The sequence below is a fragment of the Entelurus aequoreus genome, linkage group LG24 (genome assembly GCF_033978785.1).
Source record: "Entelurus aequoreus isolate RoL-2023_Sb linkage group LG24, RoL_Eaeq_v1.1, whole genome shotgun sequence".
Taxonomy (NCBI): Eukaryota; Metazoa; Chordata; class Actinopteri; order Syngnathiformes; family Syngnathidae; genus Entelurus; species Entelurus aequoreus.
This window is the reverse complement of record NC_084754.1, coordinates 26,435,974-26,463,608: the sequence shown is the minus strand read 5'-3', so window position 1 is coordinate 26,463,608 and position 27,635 is coordinate 26,435,974. Positions and strand designations below refer to the sequence as shown.

Sequence of the window (27,635 nt, the reverse complement as noted above, 5' to 3'; positions counted from 1 at the left end):
CCAAGAATATTAGTAGAGGTTATACTAGTGAGAAAGGTAGTTCTGACTTGCACATACAGGCGTTGCTATCTACAGTACAGTACCTGCATGTGTCACCTGGCACTGATACTCTACTTCCTAAAGCCAGGTTTGGAAAACACTTCCTGTCCATGTTGGGACTCTTTGTGGAACAGCGAACTGAAAATGTAAAATTGTCAAAGTGTCTCTGCTAATGTAAACAAAAGATTCATGTTAATCTGGTTCAGCAGGTCTCGGGTGTTTTTTCAAGGTTTTGATTGGTCGACCTGTCTGTTTTTTTTTTTTTTTTAATCTTTTTTTTATTTTTTAAACTATAGACATTTTCACATATTTATTCAAAATTGTTACTACATAAAACACTACTATTGCAAGAAACAAATAATACACAACAAAGGTGTCAGGTGAGACAAAATATGAATAAAAATGTGTACAGGCTGATGTAATAAATATAGACATATAAAACACAATCCATATTCAAGGTAATAATAATTAAAAAAAAAAGATGTTTCGTTAGCAACAAAAGACAACACTGGAAAAGAAAAAAGGAGATTAGACTTGATCATGTTTGTTCGACATGGTTTCAGGGCGGCAGAGTTTTGTGTTGCCTTGGAAACACGTTTGTTTGTTTGGCAGCAGGCCAAAGAACATCCGGGAAGAAGACCGAGGAAGAGACAAGAACTTAAAACATTTTATATATATATATATACATATATATATGTTTATATATATATATATATTTATATATGTAGTCCTAGTATTTTCTAAATTATCCTCAATATTAATAAGTACCGAGTTGCATTATTCTTTCTTTTCTAAATAATCAGCATTGTCACCGTCATTATTTCCACAGCAGTGTCAGAGGAAGAGGAATGAGGAGGAAGAAGAAGAATAGGAGGAGGAGAGGAGGAAAGGAGCAGGAAAGGAAGGAGAAAGGACGGGATGAGAGGCGAGTTGTTACATGGCGAGCTCAGTACAAGCCACATCCTCTGAGGTTGTTGGCGATGATGATGTCGGTCACGGCGTCAAACACCACCTGGATGTTCCCTGTATCTGTGGCGCAGGTCAAGTGACAGTAGATTTCCTTATTTGGGGAGCGGTTCTTGCTCTCGAACTGTGCTTGGATGTAAGCTGCCGCGTCCTCGTATGTGTTTGGTCCTGCAGGGAGGCCAGAGAGACAAGAAGTCACACAGATGACACAGGAGTTGTTGAAAATAAAAAAAATGAGAGCCTTTCTCAAAATGTAAAACATACCTTATGTTCCATACTATAATCCGCTACTTTTTTCCCACGCTTTGAACTCTGCGGCCTATAAAACGAGGCGACTAATTTATTTATTTTTTTGTTAACGACCCTAATGTTTTGTCCATCCATCTATTTTCTACTGTTTGTCTCTCTTGGGGCTGGAGGCTATCCAATCGCCACCTCATCCAACAAATAGTTCTCATGTTACACTGACAGAGACACTGAAAAGGTGTGTTATTGTTTGTCGAGTTTGCTCACTGCAGGTGCTGCAGGATGACAATGTACTTCCTGTTTCGTGCCGGAAGTACATTCGTCCAAAGTGTTTCTGCGCGAAAGGAATCCAATCGGTTGCCATCTCACATTACTCTCTCACAAAGTAAATTGTCATTCAAGACAGCTTTGAAGATACACCTATTGCAGCTGCCCACATGACGTGAATTTTTAATACTGGGTTTAACTAGCTTTTTTTATCTGATGTTGTATTTTTCCTATGTATGATGTTTGGTATTGCATGTATTATTTGTATTCTTATTTTGTATGCTCCTATATGGACCCCAGGAAGACTAGCAGTCGCCTTGGCGTCAGCTAATGGGGATCCATTCAATAAACAATAAACAATTCTTCATTCATTACTCCAAACAAGGTTTGTAAGTTTTACAGTATAACTAAAACAATTCAAACTCAGAAAACCGACCCCGTAAGGGACACGCGGTAGAAAATGGATGGATGGATGAATAAACCGTCCCATGTGTGATGTCTGTAGGAGTGTTTTCACGCATATTTGTACGTGCTATCGTAATGTAATCAAGCTAGCGTCGACAGCTTTAGATATTATGCTAACACATTTACAAGTGTCTGTATTAGTATTATTAACTTACAATGGCATTCTTTTTGTATTGTTTCAGTTTTGTAAATTCACCAAAATGTCACTGTGGAGTTATTGAGTCTGTTTAGCTGATTGTAGAGCTAGCTTCTGCAGCTCGTGGGTCCATGACAATGACCCTTTAAGTTGATGATTTTGTTTGATCAGCCGTTTCACTGCCATGTGACATGCACCAATTTGAAACAAGATATGTAAATACACTTTGACAAAATATTTCGTACTGGTATTTATGTGCAACTTATAAATAAATGAATAATAATAAATGGGTTATACTTGTATAGCGCTTTTCTACCTTCAAGGTACTCAAAGCGCTTTGACAGTATTTCCACATTCACCCATTCACACACACATTCACACACTGATGGTGGGAGCTGCCATGCAAGGCGCTAACCAGCAGCCATCAGGAGCAAGGGTGAAGTGTCTTACCCAAGGACACAACGGACGTGACTAGGATGGTAGAAGGTGGGGATTGAACCCCAGTAACCAGCAACACTCCGATTGCTGACACGGCCACTCTACCAACTTCGCCACGCCGTCCCTATATATATTATAGTCCGGTGCGGCTAATAAATGTAAAAATATTTATATCTTCTAAATTTGGTGGGTGCGGCTTAAATACCGGTGCCCTCTTTAGCCCGTAGAATACAGTAATATGTACAAATTGAGACCTTAAAAAGGTAGTAGTTTGAAACAAACCAACAATAGCTAGCTAATAACACGCGTATATCACTACTACAGCATGGAGAGTTGCAAATTCTAAACCCACATGTGCCTGTGCCAGAAAAGGGTATTCAAAATAAATTAGGGGTGTCCCAATACAACTTTTCCACTTTCAGTATGACACTGATATTGGAGCCTAAGCATTGACAGATTCCATTACTAATCCGACACAATATCATCACAAATCATAGTACCGTATTTTTCGGACTATAAGTCGCAGTTTTTTTTCATACTTTGGCCGGGGGTGTGACTTATATCAGGAGCGACTTATGTGTGAAATTATTAACACATTACCGTAAAATATCAAATAATATCATTTAGCTCATTCACGTAAGAGACGAGACGTATAAGATTTCATGGGATTTAGCGATAGGAGTGACAAATTGTTTGGTAAACGTACAGCATGTTCTATATGTTATAGTTATTTGAATGACTCTTACCATAATATGTTACGTTAACATACCAGGCACGTTCTCAGTTGGTTATTTATGCGTCATACAACGTACACTTATTCAGCCTGATGTTCACTATTCTTTATTTATTTTAAATTGCCTTTCAAAAGTCTATTCTTGGTGTTGGGTTTTATCAAATACATTTCCCCCAAAAATGTGACTTACACTCCAGGGCGACTTATATATGTTTTTTTCCTTCTTTATTATGCATTTTCGGCCGGTGCGACTTATACTCCGGAGCGACTTATACTCCGAAAAATACGGTACATACTTTTATTATTTTGTAGTTCAGAATGTTAGAAAAGGCTTGATCAGTTGAAATTACTCAGAAAAAGTGGTAGGTATGAAAAACACTAACCTCATGACAGACCTATGCTGTTTTTAAGTTGGCGTTCAGTGATTTTTTTATTAATTTTTTTATTTTTGGCGACACCTAGTGGTCACAATAATACATTAAGTCACGCTCATGACACAGTAAGTTAAATGATGCGAACACGTTTGTTACTGGACACTTTCCAATACGCTTGTGCCTTGGAGACTTTGTATGTGTAAGTATTATGCAACTATCATTATTTGATACTTGTTTATATTGCCGATATATATATATATATATATATATATATATATATATATATATATATATATATATATATATATATATATATATATATATATATATATATATATATATATATATTGTTTTAGATAACTTGTTCTTCTTTCTTGTGGTAGTTTTGTACCACAACAGGGCTGGAATGCCAAACAAAGTGAAAGCTACTTTGACAGCACATCATCCAGTTGTCAATAGTTAGCCCTTGTCAAATAATAGTAATTTTATTTCAGACCCAGGGGGATCCATACCAAAGTTTTTTTTTCTAGAATAATTGTTCTGACGTGATAAAAGACACAAAACGATAACTTTCTGCCCAACACAACGTGGCATCCATTTAAAGGTGGCAGTGCATTGAGATCCTCCTTGTTGTTCTTCCATCGTTACACTAACTTACCTGTGTACTCGGGGAAACAGATGCTAAGTGCTGACTTCTTGATCTTCTCTGCGAACAGATCCTTCTTGTTGAGGAAGAGGATGATGGAGGTGTCGATAAAGAACTTGTTGTTGCAAATTGAATCGAACAACATCAGCGACTCATGCATGCGATTCTGTGGGAAAGGAAAGAGAATGCTCATTTTCCAATCGAAAAGACAAATAAAAAAACACAGCAATTTACAATAAAAACAACTGAATTATGAAACACAATCAATAATGCTAGTTATTGATCATAATTTTAAGTAAGTAATTATATTGTAAACATATAATACATTAATGAACTGATTGTATATATTAATAATATGACTACAATCACATTTGGGGACAGTGTCTGTGTGCTACTGTACATCTTCAAACACTTCCAAAACAACACTGGCAATGTTAATTTAGCAGAGGAAATTGTAACATTTTCAATAAAGCATGTTAAATATAACAGAAAAAAAGTTGTAACGAACAGTAGACAAAATAACAACATTAATAGAACAACTGGATTGTACGTTTCCCCTTCTGAATACAAATGCAAATTCAACCATAATCACACAGAGACAGAAACATCTTACAGACAGAAATAATATTTATACAGATAGTTATTTGTGTGGTGCTTTTTGTCATTTTAATACCGTTTAAGTTTCAATACACTGCAATGATGAATAGCATGTGTCAGTAAATAGCAGTAGGTACATATGGTTGCTGTACTGTTGCTGTACGTGTAGTAACAGAAAGGTTTGCTCAATCAAAAGACTATGCACTCATTACGTCAATTGTAATTGTTTTGTATCATCACCTAGATCAGACCTGAAGAAAATACGGCCCGTTAAGATTTTCAATCAGGCCTGCCGGATGTTTCCAAATAAAACATTTTAGACCTTTAACATCAAAAATGTAGCTGCCATTATGATGTTTAGTGCCGCTTTCAAATTATCGTAAGTCTTGAACTTTAGAAAGTATTTCAATGGTTGGAATCTGTGTTTTTGAGGGATATATAGGTTATTATGGTAATCTACGTCACAGCAGCTCCAGGCAGACCTGAAACGTGGGTGTCAGGGACAGACGCAGAAGCAGATTTTTTCAACAAAGTTCTGCAGAAAAGTGATATTTTTTCATATTGTAGGTTTTTTCTTTTACCCTTTGCAGTCATATTTTGCAGTGTTTGTTGCGTTTTGCTTGATTGTAAAAATGCTGATCGAGGAGGCAGTCTGAGAAGTAAAAGAGGAGCGGCGTTCATATGTTCTTTATATTCAGTGTTTTATTGTTCATAGTTAATATTGGAAATTCCACATTCTTTTTTTTAATGTACATTCTGGGTGTCTCATTCAGTAAAACATTTAACATTCCATTCCGTTTTTTGAGGTGGTCTGTCATAACACTTTTAGCATTCAATCAGACATTATTGTGTGTTCCTGAAAAAAGGGACCCAAGCACACATACTGTACAGCCAATTTTTACAGCAATATATGTTCAGAAGTCGGTGGTGCTTTACTTCTGTGTTCAGATTGCGGTTAAGGTGCAGTGATTAAATAACATTTAGATTGTTACTGTGACTGTTTTAGTAAGTAAGATGACATAAAAGCTAAACAGAAATGAAAGACGGTCGGCAGGAAGTTGAAAGGAGACATACACATTAACACCAGCAGGTAGTTACAGTATGAATGGTTATATATAGCTATTATTTGCACACCATTGACTAATGATGCACTGAAAAATTGGCCAGAAAAAGACGTACTTTGATCATCGGAACAGTGTTCCCAAAACCGATGTTGTGACTACATAAGCTATACGCACAGGGGTTTTCTGGCTGACTGAAATATTGTAAAATGTTCTGGTCGAGTCCTCCATTACAGAATGATTAGCAGGCTGAATATTACATTTGAATAATTATTACAGAAGGTTAAAACATTGTCATGCAGAAATATTTAGATCATTAACTTGCAAAACATGTAATGTACAGAATATCAGAAGCATTTATTAAGGTCAAAATATCACAAATTACAGCTGGGATAGGCTGCGGCCCCCCCACCTCCCCAAAAGGGACAAACGGTAGAAAATGGATGGATGTATATAACCAAACATCTTTGACAATTAAAGCATTATTATCACAATTCATATTTCATGTTATTAATGCGTGAAACTGGTATCATGGAAGTGAAGCTCCTCCTCTGAATGCAAGTGCTCCTAAAGCAGAAATACAAATTCTGTATTTCTACAAAATACAAAATTTGGCAAGACACCCAACACACAGCAGGCAATTTTTTTAAATTATTCTCATTAAAAGTGTGTTTATGTCCTTTTTGTGATGAACTGTTTAAAAAAGCAAATTGTTTAAGACACATTTCATTAAAGCAAATCAATTGTCCGTTCATGGTGTTAAAACTTGAATATTATCTGTCTAGGGTACACTTATTAATGATGAAAAAGCCTGTGTGTGTATGTGTGTGTGGATGGGGTAGACAGGTGCCTTCTGGGTAATTAATCCACTGACACTATCCCCACCATTGCACCTATGGGCTAAACACACGCACACACACACACACACACACACACACACACACACACACACACACACACACACACACACACACACACACACACACACACACACACACACACACACACACACACACACACACACACACACACACACACACACTATTGAATCAGCAGACATTTTCACAACTATACACTCTATCAACACACAAGGGACACAAAAGGGAACCACACAAAATGCACAAGCAGGCTGATAACTGCCTAAGGCAGCTCCCTGTCTCTAATTAGGATGCTCCATATATGGTAGCTGAAGAGAAAAGCTGCCTGGTTCTTCAAAAATCAGGCCTGGAGGTCCACAAGACAATCTGGTTGCAATGCGACACTCTTAGTGCTAACGATGATGACAACATATAATCCAGGTGTAATGTGCATCTTCATTTGCAAATCCAAAACTGGTCTCATTACTGTAATTGAACACATCACAGTACAACTGGAATTGAGAAGCAGTACCAGAACTCTAAAGGACAAAAAATAAAACTGTAACCAAAGGCCAAAGCAACCTAAAGATGAACATTGGAGTCTCTGGACAATATTGAAACTTCGCAACACAACCATTTTTCACAGCTGAAGTCAGTCTTATGAGTGTGCAGCTGTGGACAATAAGAATAATGCACTACTGTATGCAGCAGCACACAGTAGAAGCAGCACGCACGGGCCGTATAAAGCCAATTGTTCCCCTGAAGCTTTATGTTTGCGTCAGCACACTACCTCTGATGCTTAGTTTTAACTGCTTTTACGTAGGCCTGTGCAGGAAGATGATGTTTCAAAATCACAGAGAGAGATGATGTGAAATGTTATTTCACATTTTCCTCCACGTTAGAAAACATTATTGGTTACTGCACTGTACTGCTGATTACTTATTTGGAAAGTATTGACATGCAAAGGATTACTCGATTATCAAAAGCCAAATACCCAAGTAATCATGAAGCAGCCACCTACAAAACCCAAAACCAGTGAAGTTGGCACGTTGTGTAAATGGTAAATCAAAACAGAATACAATGATTTGCAAATCCTTTTCAACTTATATTCAATTGAATAGACTGCAAAGACACGATATTTAAAGGCCTACTGAAACCCACTACTACCGACCATGCAGTCTGATAGTTTATATATCAATGATGAAATCTTAACATTGCAACACATGCCAATACGGCCGGGTTAGATTAGTAAAGTGCCATTTTAAATTTCCCGCAAAATATTCTGCTGAAAACGTCTCGGTATGATGACGTTTGCGCGTGACGTCACGGATTGTGCGGACATATTGGGACACCATTGTGGCCAGCTTTTAAGTCGTCTGTTTTCATCGCAAAATTCCACAGTATTCTGGACATCTGTGTTGGTGAATCTTTTGCAATTTGTTTAATGAACAATGAACACAGCAAAGAAGAAAGCTGTAGGTGGGATCGGTGTATTAGCGGCTGGTTGCAGCAACACAACCAGGAGGACTTTGAGTTGGATAGCAGATGCGCTACCGTGACTACAGCTTTGGCTTCCAAACATTTGATCGCTTGCCCGTACGTGCGTGTCGCTATGTGCATGTCACGTACGTAACTTTGGGGAAATATATGTGCTGTATGAACTTTACAGAGGTGAACGGTACTTTGGGCTGTGGGATTGAGTGTGTTGTGCAGGTGTTTGAGTTGTATTGGTGGGTTATATGGAGGTGTTTGTTATGCGGATTAATTTGTGGCATATTAAATATAAGCCTGGTTGTGTTGTGGCTAATAGAGTATATATATGTCTTGTGTTTATTTACTGTTTTAGTCATTCCCAGCTGAATATCAGGTCCCACCCGCCTCTCACAGCATCTTCCCTATCTGAATCGCTTCCACTGCCCTCTAATCCTTCACTCTCACTTTCCTCATCCACAAATCTTTCATCCTCGCTCAAATTAATGGGGTCATCGTCGCTTTCTCGGTCCGAATCGCTCTCGCTGCTGTTGGCCATGATTGTAAACAATGTGCAGATGTGAGGCGCTCCACAACCTGTGACAACACGCTACTTCCGGTACAGGCAAGGCTTTTTTTATCAGCGACCAAAAGTTGCGAACTTTATTGTCGATGTTCTCTACTAAATCCTTTCAGGAAAAATAAAGCAATATCGCAAAATGATCAAGTATGACACATAGAATGGATCTGCTATCCCCGTTTAAATAAGAACATTTCATTTCAGTAGGCCTTTAATGTTCAAACTGAGAAACTTTTTTTTTTGTTGCAAAAAATCATTAACTTAGAATTTAATGGCAGCAAAACATTGCAAAAAAGTTGGCACATGGGCATTTTTACCACTGTGTTACATGGCCTTTCCTTTTAACAACACTTAGTAACGTTTGGGAACTGAGGAGACCAATTTTTGAAGCTTTTCAGGTGGGGCATATACATTTGACCAAAGCACCTAGGTAGTTTATATTTATTCATTTATTTTTAACTGCTTTAAAATAAGTATTAACTTATTCCTATGTTTTGTACAATGACTATGGGGCTAATAAAGCTAATTAATCTGTTTTGGCCTGCATGGTGGATATTTACATGAACATTAAGCTTGGTTGGCGTGCTTGCAATAGTTTCAGTGTCAAAGTGGCCATAGAGCCACAAAGTAGCAGTCTTCTCGGTCTTTTGCTGTTTCTTCTCTTTCTTCTTCTTCTTCCACTTCTGGCTTCCTGAAGGGTAAATTTGGTTCATATTTTGGCTGCTTGGGCCCCCTTGAGGGGGATTCCAACAGTGTAATCAACTACAGTGCTATAGTGTCATTGTTATTAATTTATTCCTCTTTGTCAGTGGCATATGAGCCCTTTGGCTGCAGGGAGGGGGCTCCTTAAGGGGGATTCCCACACTAGCTATGTGCACATGGACACATTTAATCGGATTAAAAACCTAACTGGATTAAAAATGCTTCATGTAAACACGCCATTCGGAATATTCTGACCCAATCACACACGCTTGGATCAAAATTGAATTCGGATCAAAACAGGTGGTTTATGCTGATAGTCATTTTGGATTGCAGCACATGAAAACTCATCTTCCGAAATTTGGGTTACAATTATCCTCACTGCGCATGTTTTTGATGTCAGATATACTTTGGTCGTGGAGCGAGGATTAAATTAAATAGTCTTGGAATTAAGCGATTGTCTTGCTACTGTATCCCCCCATTCAGCATGTACAGGAGTAGTGTTATATGCTGTTGAGTTTGTTGCTCTAAAAACAAGATTAGCAAAAACAAAAGTAGTGAACAGAAGGAATAATTACCATGACAGCGTCGGACAAGCAGAAATGCACAAATCCAAGTTTGTTTACAGCAAAAGTCACTGCTTTATCAGCGCATGCAGTGAGCAAACTTGTCCAAAAGATGGCGCCATAGCACAAACAATAACACAACTTTCCGTTTATGGTATGGTGCTGCGCATGTCAAAGTAAAGTATTCCGATCGAAGGTGTGATGCATGAAAATGCATGCCATAATCAGATCATGTTTTTCAGGGTCCATGTACACAGGAACATTCTAACCCGAATGATGATCAGATTAAATAAATTTTGCCCATGTACACGTGGCTGGTGTCTTTGACATAATTCTGATATTGTCATTGTATTTTCTGGTAATAGAATCACAACTTGTTGCTATTAAATTTTAAATACAGGGGGGCCCAAAGCAATTGCCTAGTTTGCCTACCCGGTTACGACGAGCCTGTGCACGTACACAAAAGAGATCTTCGAGAACAAAAAGTTTTTAAGCAATTGTTTTGGTTACCATATTGATGTTGAATAGGTGAGCGAACTCCAAACACTGCTTTTGTGACATAACATTGTCTTTTTGTTGTGTGTGAGTCGGTGTGTGTGTGTGTTTTAAGTGGGTTCTAACTTACATGGTCCGACCAGGAAGAAGAAAGGACAAATGGGGACGGCGTGGCGTGGTTGGGAGAGTGGCTGTGCCAGCAACCTGAGGGTTCCTGGTTCAATCCCCACCTTCTACCAACTTCGCCATGTTTGTTGTGTCCTCGTCGAGCAAGACACTTCACACTTGCTCTTGATGGGTCGTGGTTAGAGTCTTGCATGAAAGCTCCCGCCATCAGTGTGTGAATGTGTGTATGTGAATGGGTGAATGTGGAAATAGTGTCAAAGCACTTTGAGTACCTTGAAGGTGGAAAAGCACTATACAAGTATAACCCATTTACCATTTACAAATAGATGGCAGCCTATTCGTGGTATACAGCAACTTTAAGTGTCATGGCTGAGCAAAAGTAAATATTAAAAGTTTTCTGTGATGATATAGTTGTATTCTAGAGGACTCGGAGTGTTGGTGGACAACAAGCTGGACTGGACTGTTAGTACAGACCACTTGTACAGGAAAAGACGGAGCAGGCTGTACTTCCGGAGGAGGCTGCGCTCCTTCAACATCTGTAAGAAACTCTTGTTGTTGTACTACCAGTCTGTGGTTGCCAAGGTTCTGTACTCTGTGCTGGGGGGGGGGGGGGGGGCACTACATCTAAGAAGGACAGCTCCAGACTGGAGAAACTGATCAGGCGGTCTGGCTCTACGGTCGGAATACAACAGGACTCACTGGTGACGGTGGCAGAGAAGGGGACTGTGGAAAAACTACTGAGCATCCTGGATGATGCCAGTCACCCTCTGCATATCGTTATCAGTAGCCAGAGGAGCCTGTTCAGTGCTAGACTGCTTCATCCCAAGTGCAGGACTAATAGACTAAAAAACTCCCTTGTCCCACACGCCATCAGACTGTACAACTCCTCTCTGGAGGGGAGGTACTAGGATGACAGGGGATGCAAAACAATAACATTGCAATACTTTTTCATAACATGGTCACTACTGCCTAATTTCACTTTTTATATTCTTATTGTTGCTTTTTATTTTTATTCTTATTGTAATATTTTTGAATTTTATTTCCAGGGTGTACACCGCCTTCCGCCCGAATGCAGCTGAGATAGGCTCCAGCACCCCCCGCGATCCCAAAAGGGACAAGCGGTAGAAAATGGATGGATGGATTTCCATTTATACCCCCATTATTTTCTTTTTACTTTTTATATTCGATCTCAATTCTGTACACTGCTGCTGGAATTTTTATTTTCCTGAGGGAACTCTCCTGACGGAATCAATAAAATACTATCTATCTATCTAAAATCAGCTTTTTTGGGGGCACAAGCTGCAGGCCCTTTTCTCATCTCGGTAATGATGACATCAGTGGCGGCAATAAAGACAAGTTGAATATTGCTGCTGTCTGTTGCACAGATCACATGGGAGTAAACATCCTCTTGTACTAAGATGTAATGTAGGCAATGCCTTACAAGTGCTGACATATACTGTATGGGGGAGTGGTCAAAGACTGTTTTGTTGCACGTAGTGTCGTTTTTGTTGCCGCAGCCTTTGAGGGCTGCAAGGTATCATCCATAATTCACATGCATGCTCCGCACTCGGACGTGACTTCATTTGGCAAGCAGTGGATCTTCTCACTTGCTGTCAGATGGGGGTGAGAAAAGTCATCTTTCACTAGCATGTTTGGCTGTCAGTCAAAAACAGCACTATGCTTCAGCTGTAGCTCCATTACATCGCGCATTGCTAAGTCCTTCCAAGCCAAAGGATGAAGAAAGGAGGAGTACACGGAATGGAATTTTAATTATTGCTTTCTCACAGCCATACTGTTTTTGATCGGCTTTTCCCACAGTCTTGCTTTATCTGTTTGCTTCTGATGTTGTCATATTTGCACACAAGCTCTCTGGCTTTCTCACGTTCTGTTTTCTTACCCACTCTCTTCACACGAGCTTGTGTTACAATCTCATGTTGTATCCACTTAAACATTGCAGGGGGCTTTTCTTCTGACATGTTGGTTCATGCATTCAGGGGAGCAGCTGGACAGAGGCGACTTTCCGATCCTGTGTTTGAAAAGGTCCTTTTTGTTTAGGAAGAGGATGATGGAGGTCTTCGTAAACCCCTTGTTGTTACAGATGGAATCAAACGTCTTCAGAGACTCCTGCGTGCGGTTCTGCAGATGAGGCATGCAGAGCACTGTTCAAATATTTTTTTTACGCTTAATTCAGCGTAAAAGTCAGATTTAGCAGTAAACAGTATTTTTCGTACACTTAAAATCCTTTCATTTTCTCAAAAATCGACCTGGTGCGCCTGATGTACGTATTATTTCTGGTCGTGCTTTCCTGAACTTGAAGCAATGACATTTGGTACAAGGTGTAATGATATGTGTGACCCGCAGATGGCAGTCACACATAAGAGATACGTGTGGACTGCAGGTTGTCGCCTGTTTGCAGAATGACGCTAGCAAGTACAGTACAGGTTAGCAAGCAACACCAAAACGTTGATGTTTCGTTGCGAATGTAGAACATTACACATGGCACTCAAAAATCTGTTAAAATGTTTTAGTACGACTTTGGTAAGCTACGCAGCCGCACCACTTGATGGTACGAGGAAAAATTGGGGCTACCGTAGTCAGACGTGCTGTGCTTCAACATATGGGTATTATCATGGTGTGTGTGTATAAGGACCCCAAGATGGCACCTTTGAGGAGTAGGGATGTATATCGAGTACTAGTATTTTTAGGTTTCTAATTGGGTCGGTCCTACTAATGATACTACTTTTATCCATCTGACCGTCGTAATTATGACACTCGCATGCTGTCATATTCAAGCAGGTGCCACTGCAAAGCATAACAAAGAGACGGTGGAACTCTTAACACCCCACTTACATTTAAAAGAAGTAAACAGAATTATAGATTTAGGTGACATCGGAATCGCGGATGTAATACATTTTCTCTAAAAACAGAATCTAAAAGCGTAAAGTCGCGGAAATTGCTACAATGTGACTGAGATGAGTCACTGAGAGGAAAAGGGGGAATCAAGTTTACCGTGCACTCGACAAACACTCACCTCTGGTTTGGAAAACATAATCAATAATCATAGTCAATTTCGCCCAAAGAACCATTACGTGTTATGTAGACCACAAGGAAGTGTTTTGAATGTAGAAAAAAAATCATAATGTAACCCCTTTAATGTGCCTTATAATCTTGTGTGCCTTTTGTATGAATATAGACCTGAATAGACCCACTCATCGGCAGTGCGCCTTATAATCCGATGCACCATATGGTCCAAAAATACGGTAAATACAAATCAATCAAATAATAAAGAGAAGCATTTAAATGACCTAACAAGTGTTAACCAAAGCCATGCAGGGTTAGTCGTTTAGCTGTGGGCAACTGCAGTCTAATTGCAGGCATGTAAGCATCCTTTGAGAAAAACTGACGACAAAAAGAGGAAGCCCTGAAATAAATGTTTTAAAATCAAGACTACATTTCCTGTAATTGGGTGGATTTCTACATGATATTTTACCTTTAGATTTATTTTTATTTACCAACCCCTTTTGGTTTTCTTTTTGACACTTTCATGTCACATTAATGTACCACATATTTTTTTTTGTTTTTAATAGATAATTTACTAACAATATTATCATTGAAAATGTAATGTAAAATTGTATAACATTCATGCAAATAACTATTTGGCAACTCTATCCTGAAGCCACACCCCCTCAGGTAATATACTTCCGGTGTCGTGACCTCTGTTTAAATCCGTCACGTCAAAAATATACCTTCTCTCTGGCTACTAATAAATGCTCTAGTACTACAACTGCTTCAGAAATAGGGCTGGGCGATATGGACAAAAAAAGTATATCTCGATATTTTTTTACTTAAACTTGATATTCGATATATATCTCGATATATTTTCCGGTGAAAGTATACATATAGATATATTAATTTTTGAGCGAAATTCAGTGAAATTGAAGTGAATGACAACTGTACTGTAAACAACAGTCAGTGGCACATTTATTAAGCCAGTTAGTCAAGATGGGTGTTAACAGCACAGAAAAGAAACTGTTTAAGTAGTACAGAATTACATAACATAAATAAAATAGAAAAATATTCTTTCTACGTAAAATAAACGACATAGCTGTGCAAATAATACAAAATGTATCAAACTCAGATAAAAAATACATTTGCACGCAGGCACTTTTTAATTCCCAGTCGACGATGTAATGGACTGTCACATATGTACGGTTCTGGTCAGGGCCAAGTAAGTGACTTGACTTAATTGTGCGGCTATGATCTTCCTCACTTCGGCATACATTTTTGGCAGCATTTCTAATGCGAAAGTTAGCTAGCTCGGTGATGCTAACTATGCAAACTAGCAAAATTGTTTCAGCGCCCCTGATTGTTTCCCTGTCCTGAAATTCAATGCAGAGTTTAGGCAAGAGGAACAGCGAATGCCTACGACTGAGGCGAGCGTTCAACAAATTTTGTTTGGATCCTATTTTTTTTTATATTGTAGTGGGTTCACACAATTCACCCACGGAACTTGTTATTGTTAGAGAGTTCCGGTCAGATGGGTTTTCACGGGACACATTTCCAGTGTTGCATGTTGTTGCGCTGACAAGCCACAGTGCTCGATTGCTGATAAGAAAACAAAGTCTGAATGTTATTAAAACAGTTAGCTCCTTTTTTTGACATTCCTCCTTTGACTCGCGCCCCTACACGCTACAATAATTCATAAAAAATGGCGGAAGTGATATTTAACGCGAAAAAGAATGTTAAAAAACGTGAATTTTCACGTTGTTGCAGACATTTCACATGCCTGTAATTAAAGGGTGATCACTTGAAGGAACCCTGTGGCCATTTTTTAACGACAACATTAGATCAATGACAACTCCCAGTGGTTTGTTAAATAATGAAGTAGCTACATGCTACTGCAATGGCGCTGCACAGAAGTCAATGCTTCTTTTAAATCATGGTGAGTTCATAAGCTTGTCAAAAGGGTTTGTACCCTGGTGGAGCCTTTGTAGAAGATCTGACTCCTGATTGCTTAGAGAGATCAATTGATGGCGAGAGTAACAGGCACAGAAAAAGGTACCAAAGGTGCTGCAAAGCGGAGTTTGGAGCAGGAAGTGAAAATGCACACACTTCCCCCTTGTCATGGGAACACCTGTTTCCACCATTCATATGCACACACACACACACATACTCACACGTCCACACACACCCACCCACGCAGACACACACACACACACACACAAATATACAATGTATACACACACTGCCAACAGTTTTCCTCCCAAAGCGGCTGTCATGTCGAAGCTGCTGATTGTCAAGGTGCGAAAGCAGAAGCATTTTCAAAATAAAAAGGAAAATTCCCCTATCCTTCCATTGCAAACCAACAAGCTAATCAAGGTTGCCTGTCATCTTGGCATTGGTTGAATTAAATTGTGGTCATGTTCATATTCCTCATATTTCCAAACATCACCAAAATACAGTAAACTGCACACACGTACGCACGCACGTGCACACACACACACACACACACACACGTGTGCATGCATGCACGCACGCATGCAAACACACTGTTGTTCCATGTTGCGTGAATAGTTAAAATGGAGTTCTGTTTTGTGGTTCCTTTTGTTACAAAACATTTACATTTCATTTACATGCTGTCTGAAAACAGTAATCATAGATCATTCAATAAGTTTATACTTGGAATAAATACCTCTACCTGGAAAGCAAACACTTTTCCTAGTAGCATCAGGTAAAAATATAAGCAGAAAGAAAATGTAAGCAATGTGGAGAAGTGAAGTATCTTGATGAAATCAACCCAGGCACCACGAGACACAATAATGTACAGTATGTCATGTTTTAAGGTATAATTAAATGCAAAATTTGTAAGTAAAGTATATATCGCTCCATAAGTAAGCAACATTTAATATTGTCATAATTATCTTACTTTAGAAAATAATAGTTTACTTAAAAAAAGCATAGCATCTTTACAAAGTACTGTACTGTAAGTCACTGTACAAACATGACATCATTGTGGTGAAAGTGAAAACTGTGTGTATAACATAAAGTATATCACGTCTCTCCAAGTATTTCTTGAGTCCATTTCATTCATTTTACATATTCATTTTTTTGGAGCCTTTTAATTAATTAATTTAACATTTTGAAAAAAAAAAGAAAAAAAATAGGCAACAGTTACTTTTCCTGGTAATTAGTTACTTAACTAATATTCTCCACTTTAGCAGAATGGAATGCTTAAGGAGTCAGTATTTGCGCACTCCGTTCTGCTCGTGGAACGAAACACAATGATCATCAAGTTTTGATGATGAGAATAGGTGCCAGGTACAAGATGGAACGAAAGCAGATGTGTGAGTGTCAAAAACACACACACACTGAAGACCCACACTAATCTTAACTTTTGGTTTTGTTGAACTGAAGCCATATAAACTCTGCTTTGGAGGGGTAGCAGAATGCATGAAAAAAGCATGTGAACAATGGGACCATTGAGAGAGCATGCGCCAGACCTGGTATTTCTGATGTTTGTACCTACTCCATTCACAGGATGAATTGTTAAACTTCAATCGTAGTCTCCACGTTTTATTCAGACAGTTTTTAGAATAAAAGAACCAGGGAGGAAAGGAAAGCCTAAACAATTAGTCTGGCTGCGGATCTCAGAGTACTACCTCCTGAAATGATACAATACATATAAATATACGAGAATAATATTTAGATATGGCGATGCTGTGACAGCGATGAAACAAACAAAGAAGAAAATTATAACTTATATTTTGCATTATAATTCAACGAGAGTACAAACAGCAAAAGACCAAAACAATGTTTTAGTGTAGCATAGTTACAATATCAACATGATTTGAATTTTTTTATTATCTGACAGTGACACTATTTCACACTTACTCAGAAAACACAACATCTTATGTCCCTCATAAAGATCTAGAAATTTAGACAGGTAAATGGTTTTGCTAAAAGCAATGACTGTTAGGACACATGCACAGTATTATCTCTTTAAGAGAATGTGTCTCCTGGGCACATTGACAAAGATGAGAGCAAATGAAAAATTGAGCCACAGTGGTTTCTTCACCAAGTGGAAACATGTACGTACATTAGAATACTCCCAACAGGAAAATATTAAATAAAACTACTTATGTTCCTCTTTACATCAGAGTCCTGTTAAGGTTTTACTACCTCAGGAAAGCACACTAGTAAGCTAAGGTAGGCTGACCATATTCTGAAATCCCAAAAAGGGGACATATATGCGTGCCAAGGCGGGCAGCACGCCAAGGCCGGGACGAGGTGAACATTTTCCAATGATACTCGAACTTGCTTTAAAAATAAAATAAAATAAAATAATGACATTAGGCTCCAGCACCCCCCACAACCCTGAAAAGGACAAGCGGTAGAAAATGGATGGAATATATTTATTTAAATAAAACATTTTTCTCCTCTGTTGACAGCAGTGTTGGCGCTAGAAATTTTCAAAATGGGGTCCCAGGGACCCCATCAAGTCATAAAAATGGGTCCCACAGTACATTTTTGGGGTCCCACTTTTTTGTAAGCGTCTTGAAAAAAAATTATAAACGTATGCATTATCCTGTTATATCTCACATTCTATAATGTGTTTTGGAAAAAGGTTGTCATAAACGTTACTTAATTCATTAAAAAAAATAATAAAACAAGAAAACAAATTTGTATACATATGTAAATGTATTCAGTTATAAACATTCATTCACTTTCTTTTTTCCTTCATGGATCTGAACTTTACCCCAGCTGGTAGTTTTTTCCATGTTTTTATTTAATAAGTTGTAGGTGTATTTATTTCAGTATAAAAGTGTTTTGCTTCAGTCATGAAATGATGATAATGGTGTGCCAGGGCATGCATACATTTTATATTTAACGCTTAAATCTCTGGAGTCTACATCAACTTCAGATCTATCCCTCCTTTCAAAATGTTTTTATTTTGACAGCCCCTCGCGGTAAACTTGTCCGAGTGCAAACTGAGGCAGTAGTTGTCATTGATAAAACTTTTGGCGAATCAAAATAAAAACGCAAAAAACGGGGACGGAAATTTGAAACGGCAAATATAAACAAAACAAAACACTGGCGGAAAGCGATAATCGATACAATAAAAAAAAAACCAAGCTAACCGGGTGTCTTGTCTGTCTCTCCACTCCCTAACGTGGACCCCGACTTAAACAAGTTGAAAAACGTATTGGGGTGTTACCATTTAGTGGTCAATTGTACGGAATATGTACTGTACTGTGCAATCTACTAATAAAAGTTTCAATCAATCAAAAAAAATCCCTCGCTCTCTCGCTCTCGCTGTCTCTGCCCCTCCCTCACGAATGCTGCTGCGTGCGCACACCTTCACAATTTGTTTTGTTTTCAACCCCTTCTTAACCCTGAACGTACATTGAAAATACATGCAACCCTAACTCAAAATGCCGGACATTTGAGGCATTTAAGAAACTACGCCCGGACAGCCCCGCAAAAGAGGATGTATGGTCAGTCTAACTAGCTAAGGAATTATTTTGGATCTCGTCTCCCAACACAGTGACTTGATTAACTAAGGAGAAATGATAAAATTAATTAACAGACAAAAACCCCCAAAACCCTGGCAAGAGGATATCATGATAGTAGGGCTGCAATAACTAATCGATTAAAATCGATTATAAAAATAGTTGCCGATTAATTTAGTCATCGATTCGTTGGATATATGCTATGCGCATGTGCTGAGGCAATTTTTAAATTTTTTTTTAAATTTTTTTATTTATTATTATTATTATTTTTTATAAACCTTTATTTATAAACTGCAACATGTACAAACAGCTGAGAAACCATAATCAAAATAAGTATGGTGCCAGTATGCTGTTTTCTTTCAATAAAATACTGGAAAGGATAGAAATGTAGTTTGTCTCTTTTATCCAATTATTAATCGATCAATCGAAGTAATAATCGACAGATTAATCGATTATCAAATTAATCGTTAGTTGCAGCCCTACACGATAGAGTACATCACGACAGTTTGCCATATCAATATATATTGTCACACTCTTTGAATCGTCATTCCTTATTATTACGCTTCAAAGTCAATTCAAAATTTTCAAGAATTAAGATTTTAAAAAGACGATTTTTAGGCCATCTCTGCGATTACTCACTGTCAGCGGCCAAAAGGAGCATTTTTAACATGTAACTTGTTTTAAAAAGGGTTTATTATTATTATTTATATACCTAATATAATATATTGCAAAAATCGGTTTGAATCGAGAATTGTGTTGAATCAGAATCAAATTGAATTGTGAGTTGTTGTATGATTAACATCCCTAAAATTTAGTACCCAAAGTCCCAGATAGCCCAATGAGTACCACAAGAACGATGGTATGAAAATAATAATACAGTAGCGCCTCAATTTCCGAGCTTAACTGGTTCTATAATGGAGCTCATGAAAGGCTTGCTGCCGACTTGTCCACTGCCGTTCGTTCGTCTGTGCACTTCAACGTCAAAGCTAAGTGCTATCTTTTTATTTTTTGTGCTTCTAAATGTTTTATAGCCTCCAACACATTCTGTAGTCTTTTTCGAATTTACAAAGCACTTGCTCTTTTTGTTTCACCGCTTCACTTTCAGCTAGCCCCGACCGGAAGCCCCATGCTCCGAAGACAGCAAATACTAGACTCGGTAAAGGTAAAAAACTGAGTATGGCTTTGTCTTCTTCTTGCACTCTTCTCATGGAGAGGTTGTCCCTGCTAGAGGGACGTGTCCGCCAGTTAGAGCAGAGTAACTTCATAATATTAGATACCGTGGACACGCTTGCTAGCGTTAGTCGTATTTAGCTAACTCGCCCAGTTTGCAGCTGCCCTAAGCTACGGTGAGCCTGTTAAGACGCATAACAGATCTAGCCCATTAGCTAGTCTTACGCTACCGGCCACCACACTTTAGTTATAGGGCACTCCATCACCAGGAACATACAGCTCAGCAAACCAACCACAAAACGTTGTATTCCGGGTACCCGAGCACCCGCAATTGAAGCTAATCTTAGAAAGCTGACTTGCAACAGGCCTAAACACGTACAACAGGTTAATCGTACCACTAGCTACTCGGACATCATTGTACACGTCAGCTCCAATGACACTATATAAATGAACTTTGATTGATTGATTGAAAACACTTAAATCAACATCTTTCATTAAACAAAATTGGAATCAATTAGGGTTGGTGCTTGCCCCTCCCCGATTGGCTATCGCAACTGTCTATCAACTTTATGTGCCCCGTTAGCCTATACTGCACAGTCTGCCGCATTGCGGATTCAGAAGGCCTCGGCAGATTTCACACAGCGCAAGCTGAATTCTGGTTGGATAAAAGCTCTAGCAACATTGGAGCCTAATATGACATGAAGAGAATATGATTAATACTTTTATATATTTTGGGAAAGTAAATTAAAAATAAGATGAACTTTTATTATTTTGTGATCATGAGTTTTGTGATCATGAGTTTTGTAGCACGGTGGCACAGGGATTAGTACGTGTGCCTCACAATACGAAGGTCCTGCGTTTGATCTTGGGCTCGGGATCTTTCTCCAAAGACATGCACCTGGGTATAGGTTGATTGGCAACACTAAATTGGCCCTAGTGTGGAAGTTGTCTATCTGTGTTGGCCCTGCGATGAGGTGGGGACTTGTCCAGGGTGTAGCCCGCATTCACCCCGTGTGCAGCTGGGATAGGCTTCAGCCCCCCCCTTGCAACCCCGTAAGGGACAAGTGGTAGAATGGATGGATGGATGGATGGATTTTTGTTAGGCCAGCAGAGAAAGCCTTGCTGGCCCTAACGGCCCACCACTGGCCGTTAGTTATATATTTTAACTTCCTTGGGTGGCGTTAGACCAGGGGTCTCAAACTCAATTTACCTGGGGGCCACTGGATGCAGAAACTGGGTGAGGCTGGGCCGCAAGAAAAGATTTCTTAAAAAAATCTAACATGCACTTTTTAATGAATCCACCTTCTTTGAATGGCTATCCCGCCCTAGCAACATACTTGCCAACCCTCCCGATTTTTCCGGGAGACTCCCGAATTTCAGTGCTCCTCCCGACAATCTCCCGGGGCACCCATTCTCCCGAATTTCTCCCGATTTTCAACCGGGCAACAATATTAAGGGCGTGCCGTGATAGCACTGCCTTTAGCGTCCTCTACAACCTGTCGTCGCGTCGAAGGGAGTGGGGGGAGGGGGGGGGGGGTGTATATTGTAGCCCGGAAGAGTTAGGGCTGCATGGGATTCTGGGTATTTGTTCTGTTGTGTTTATGTTGTGTTACGGTACGGATGTTCTCACGAAATGTGTTTGTCATTCTTGTTTGGTGTGGGTTCACAGTGTGGCGCATATTTGTAAAAGTGTTAAACTTGTTTATACGGCCACCCTCAGTGTGACCTGTGTGGCTGTTAATCAAGTATGTCTTGCAGTCACTTACTTGTGTGTAAAGAAGCTGCATACAACATGTGACTGAGCTGGCACGCTGATTGTACAGGTTGTAGAGGGCGCTAAAGGCAGTGCCATCACGGCACGCCCTTAATATTGTTGTTTGGGTGAAAATCGGCAGACATTCGAGAGAATGGTTGCCCTGAAATTTGGAAGTCTCCCGGAAAAATCGGGAGGGTTGGCAAGTATGACGCTGTCAAGCGCCATTCATATAAAACTTGCGGGCTAACTAACATTACATTTTCCTATTAAGGTGCAGGCCGCAAAATAACGTCTCGCGGGCCGCAATTGGCCCGCGGGCCGCGTGTCTGAGACCCCTGCGTTAGACTCAATTGTGTTTCAGTATGGTGTAGACTGGCAGGGATACACTCAAATTGCTCCAACAAGTTGATTACACTGTCATGTTTTAAATTATTATTTTTTTTAAAATTAATGAATATTATCCACTTTGGTGGGATGTCACGGGTTTTACTGTGACATTTGGTACATCAACTAATTGCGGGGATGCGCGTAACAAAAATGTTTGTCTGCAACTTAAATAATAACAATTAGTCTAGAGACAGCTCTTACTTCAAAACACTCTTAGGTTGGGGCACTCTTTAGTTGAGGTGCCACTCTATGTCCCGTTTACTACAGGAATGCATTAGGTGGTTGTACATGCTAAATGAGTGAGCGATATATAGCATTTGACCAGCACTGTCTCATTGAAGCAGACAGGAACACACATCAGTCTCATGGGAAAATACACGCCGATTAGGTTTAGCCTTGAAGACAGATCTGCTTAGGTGAGTTTTATGAGAACTGAAAAACGTTTGAATTCACAAGTCAAGATCCATGCAGCATTTGCTAATACTGAGGCAGATTGCTAAAACAATGTCCGTTATCAAACATGATCACCGCTGTGCTAAAAATATTGCAGTTGTTTATCCATCCATTTTCTACCGCTTGTCCCTCATACTGATATCTTCTGTCTTTATCAAACCCATGACAGGCTCACACCAGAGGATACTGTGTGGTGAGCCCAAGTCAGAAAGAGGCAGGAAGACATCTGTGTAAATAGAGCAACTACTAAGCATTATTTCCCAGAGGATACACGTCAGGCTTATACATATCAACCAGCAGACAGCATATTCAAATGAGCTTGTTTGTTTTAGGTCACATGGCATCCGCTGTGCAACCAGAGCATATATTTTGACAATAGGTGAGTATGCTAATATCTATCTTTCCAGTATGTGAATGTCTGTTTTTAATATAAAAAAAATAATAATACAGAACACCGCAGCACTGCATTGTTTCCCATATCTCCAAATCACCAAAATGATTCCCGAGCGCGGCCACCGCTGCTGCTCACTGCTCCCCTCACATCCCGGGGTGGAACAAGGGGATGGGTCAAATGCAGAAGGTAATTTCACCACACCTAGTGTGTGTGTGACTATCAGTGGTACTTTCACTTTAACTTTAATATCTGTGGCGGCTATAACATTTGGACCACTACAAATAGATGTGATATTAAGAATCCTCCATGTTTATGCAGATACTCCTATTTTAAAAACTTTTTTAAAGCATTTTCGCTTACTTTCCAGGACAAGATCTCTTATTTTGACATGCAAATGCTGACAGATATGCACAAAGCATCCGTTAAAATTCCAAGCAAATCAGATAATATCATCTGGCGGCCCATCCCACGACAGATTGATTGCCGTTCTGTGGGAAACACTGCACTGACACTTACCGGTAACAACATTAAGTATCTAAGCAATATTCTACCCCTCACTGATGCGATAGTGCAGTTCATTACCACAGCAATCAACACCTGCAATCATTTTCATTATTTTAAACTTAAACTTAAAAAAAATATGTAATTCAAAATGTTATAAAAAACTTTTCTGTCCAGCTGCGTTGGCATTTAATATTGTTGCCTTCAATAAATAACATATTTGTAAAATATTACCTCCGTGAAAGTAAATCCTGCTTAGTTTTATTTTTCTTCTCAAGGCAGGAAACAGAGAGCATTGTGCGAACCAGATGTAAAATTTTATTTTTGTACCAGGCGTCTCCAACATTTGTCTCTATTAGTACTTTGAGAAAAAGAAAGAGAGATGGTCTATTTGTGTTTTGTTTATATGACTGGCAACATTAAAAATCATTGTCTTTTTCCTATTTTGTGGTCATTTGTCATGAAATAGAGGCATCATGTCTAAGTTGAACGCTTAATGCAAATTCTAATAGTTGAAGCAAATACATTTGTTGACCCTTTTGAGATACTGTACTCAAAGCCAGGTGGCAAGCTATTTCCTGTATTATACTGATGCAAGTCAGCATGTGTCCTTACCGTTGTCTCATCCTCATGCAACACCTGGTCATATCCGCTGAGTGCGACACAGAAAATGATGGCAGTGACGTCCTCAAAACAGTGGATCCACTTCTTCCTCTCTGACCTCTGACCTCCGACATCAAACAGCCTGATAGACGGAGAGTAAAATGCAGCTTTAACATGATGCATTGCAGATATATATATACAGGTTATTTAGCTTGAATATAACTACCAGTTGTTACTTAATCAAAAAAGGATGTTGGTGTTTTATTAATCCATTTACCCAGTGTCTTTTTCAAACTTTATTTGAGAGTATTTGCACATTTTTATTGATGGTATTACACTTAGGGAAGTAATTGTGGAAGTGTCTCACATGAGCAGTTTCTATTTGTGCGTCATTTCATTTTTTGTTTTTTCTCAATAATGCACTGTGGTTTGATGCAGAACTATTTGTTCCGCTTACTGTTAGTTTTACATGAACATGCAGGTTGTCTAGATAGTACGACAAGAAGTAAACAACTTCCGTCAGCTTTTTTAAGTACTGCGGAGTTTAATGGTGTATGATTGAGGTGCTTTTCTAAGGTATATTAAATGGGATATGCACATTGAAGTATTGCACTGCTGCACCCAACTCTCCTTTGCTGAGGATTTGTGGTTGCTCATTTGAACTCAAGGCTGGTCTGGTCAGATGACCACTATTACATTGGTACTTATTTGCTAAGCCCTGCATGTGCCCCGGCAAATAAACCGACAGATATGTGCTAGTCAGTACAATATTTTATGATGGTTCTTGAAAATTCTTAATCGTTTTATGGGGTCAAATAGCTGGGTTGCAGTCATGTGACCTAAAGGCACTTCCAGTTTTTGCTTGTGGGACAAACATTCAATAGCTCCCTGTTCATTTAGCAACAGCTGCTTAGATGTCAGGGTCTATTTATAAGGTTTACAGGTGAATATACAAGCCAGGTATCATCAGAAAATGTGATGGAGTTGTTTAAGAAGAAAGACTTTTCACAAGATTGAAAAGATCCAACAACACTAAAGTGGACTTTTAAAGTTCACACTTTTACTACACTGGCAATGAGTAGGAGGCTCATTATTTTTTTTATTTACATCTGGATGTGTCCACCAATTTGGCGTTAATCCATGAAAGACAATATTGGACTCGTTAATGCATGGGTAAGTAAGGTATTTGATAGATGGTAATGGACTGAGCGATCTTTGTTTATTAATGTTGTCAAGCAATTTGCATATATAAAATATAAAAGTTAAGTTTTTGCTGTTGCTATCCTATCGTAAGCCAAATGTTTGGCGGTATCTACAATTCAGCGTCTACAATTGCTTTAATGGTGAGTAATTAATGTTTTGCTTCAATGTTAGGCTGCAGCTATTGCTTATTTAGTAATTGAGTAATCTATCGATTACCAACTGCAGCCGAATATGGGTGTTCTCATGCCGCTCAGGGTTCCCCTTTTCACAGACTGGACCGTCCCCTCAAAACATCTGCCCAGAATTTCAGAATAAGATTTTCGGCCTGTACGGGTTGCGTAGAACTAACATAGAACTAACTACCTAAACCATCTAAACAACCTTAGTCCAAGTAAGGACTTGGTTAGGGTTTGGGGGAAGGAAAAAGGAAAGGCCATAGTTATTAAAAGACAAAGAAGAAATAAACACTAGCCTACTTACCAACATAATCTGCCATCAAATGTTTTCTCCGGACATCATACCACCACGTAAAATTGCCACTATAAAATCTGCTAGGCCTTGGAAAACTATATTTGATTGTTCGATGAAACGGCATCCAAAAACCCTCATCCTTCACGATTAATTGAGTAATCAGATCTAACATTCTCCATAGCCTCAATGCACATTTTAGGGAAAATCTTTGAAACATTTTCTCTGCTTACTACAACCGTCATGCTTTTTTCTAATGAATCCAATTCAACAACATTAAAGTAGCACTTTTAACATGTATGTATTATTGAAAATAATTTAGGAAAAAGATATTCGCTGTTTGCCGCCACACAGACCGCAGCACAAACACACACCACCGCTCTTATGTGCGCTCTATTCAAGCATCCGTGCAAAAGCTATGTCAGCGCACCTGTGTTAATATTATTTAGTTTCGTCTTATTTACCATCACCGACCTATTTTTCAATGACTAAAGTATGACGATAACGCATCACAACAAATGCACGTTAACGAAAACAATGATGAAATTAATTGACAACTTACGGAGCCACTAAAGGGACATGGATGTTGTGCGAGATCTCGCGATACTTTTTGCGAGATCTCGCAAAAGGTTTTTTTCTTATGTCAGTGAACCGGAAGTGGAACAGACACAGCGATGGAGGAGCGGGAGCATGCTGGAGCCTACCGATCATCTGTGCTTTGTTGTGGGACCATAATATGATATGATGTCTTTATATGTTAGGCCAATACTAAAATGGTAATCAATAAACTTATCCCACGAATGATAGGTAGGCTCCTCCATCGCTGTGTCTGTTTCCCTTCCGGTTCACCATCGCGGTGTCTGTTTTACTTCCAGTTCACTGACATAGGAAAAAAACCTTTTGCGAGATCTCGCAAAAAGTATTGCGAGGTCTTGCAAAAGTAATGCCTTCATGTCCCTTTAGGGGCTCCGTAACAACTTAGCCAACGAATAGAAACAAGACAAAAATGTTGAAAGAGACGAAATCCAATCATATTTGATTTTGTCTTTAGGCGGGTGGGACAAGTAAGGAATCTTTCCAATCACATTAGCAAGTGGGAGAGGGGTGGGGGATAAATCCCAGAGGGGTCCAATTGGGACTACTGTCTTTGTAAGGCAAGGTGTTATTTTTTTTACCGGGAAAACATGACTGTATTGTAGGGATATAACAATAAAACGGTAATAAGGATGATGACCGCGGCAAAACTCCTGATGGTTTGTATTACCTTTTTAAATTAAAATGATCTAAACACAGAGATTGATAACTGCACTATAATAAACTCACAGACTGACTGAGCCAGCTTGCTAGCTTAGATGCTAACATCAAAATGTCTTTCCCCACTAGGAAACAACATACCACAATCTAAACCTATATAAATACATTACTGTCT

General features: G+C 39.0%; 1 protein-coding gene across 1 annotated transcript in view; it reads right to left on the bottom strand.

Annotated features, from left to right (window-relative positions):
• Positions 1 to 334: 334 nt before the first annotated feature.
• Positions 335 to 27,635, bottom strand: part of gnao1a (guanine nucleotide binding protein (G protein), alpha activating activity polypeptide O, a) — a 236,160-nt gene continuing 208,859 nt past the window's right edge. The window contains exons 6-8 of the mRNA XM_062035823.1: positions 24,548 to 24,677; positions 4,323 to 4,476; positions 335 to 1,173 (exon numbers count right to left, since the gene is read on the bottom strand). Of these exons, the coding sequence (XP_061891807.1) occupies positions 986 to 1,173; positions 4,323 to 4,476; positions 24,548 to 24,677 (472 nt within the window). The 3' untranslated portion in view covers positions 335 to 985. The remainder of the gene's footprint in view (positions 1,174 to 4,322; positions 4,477 to 24,547; positions 24,678 to 27,635) is intronic.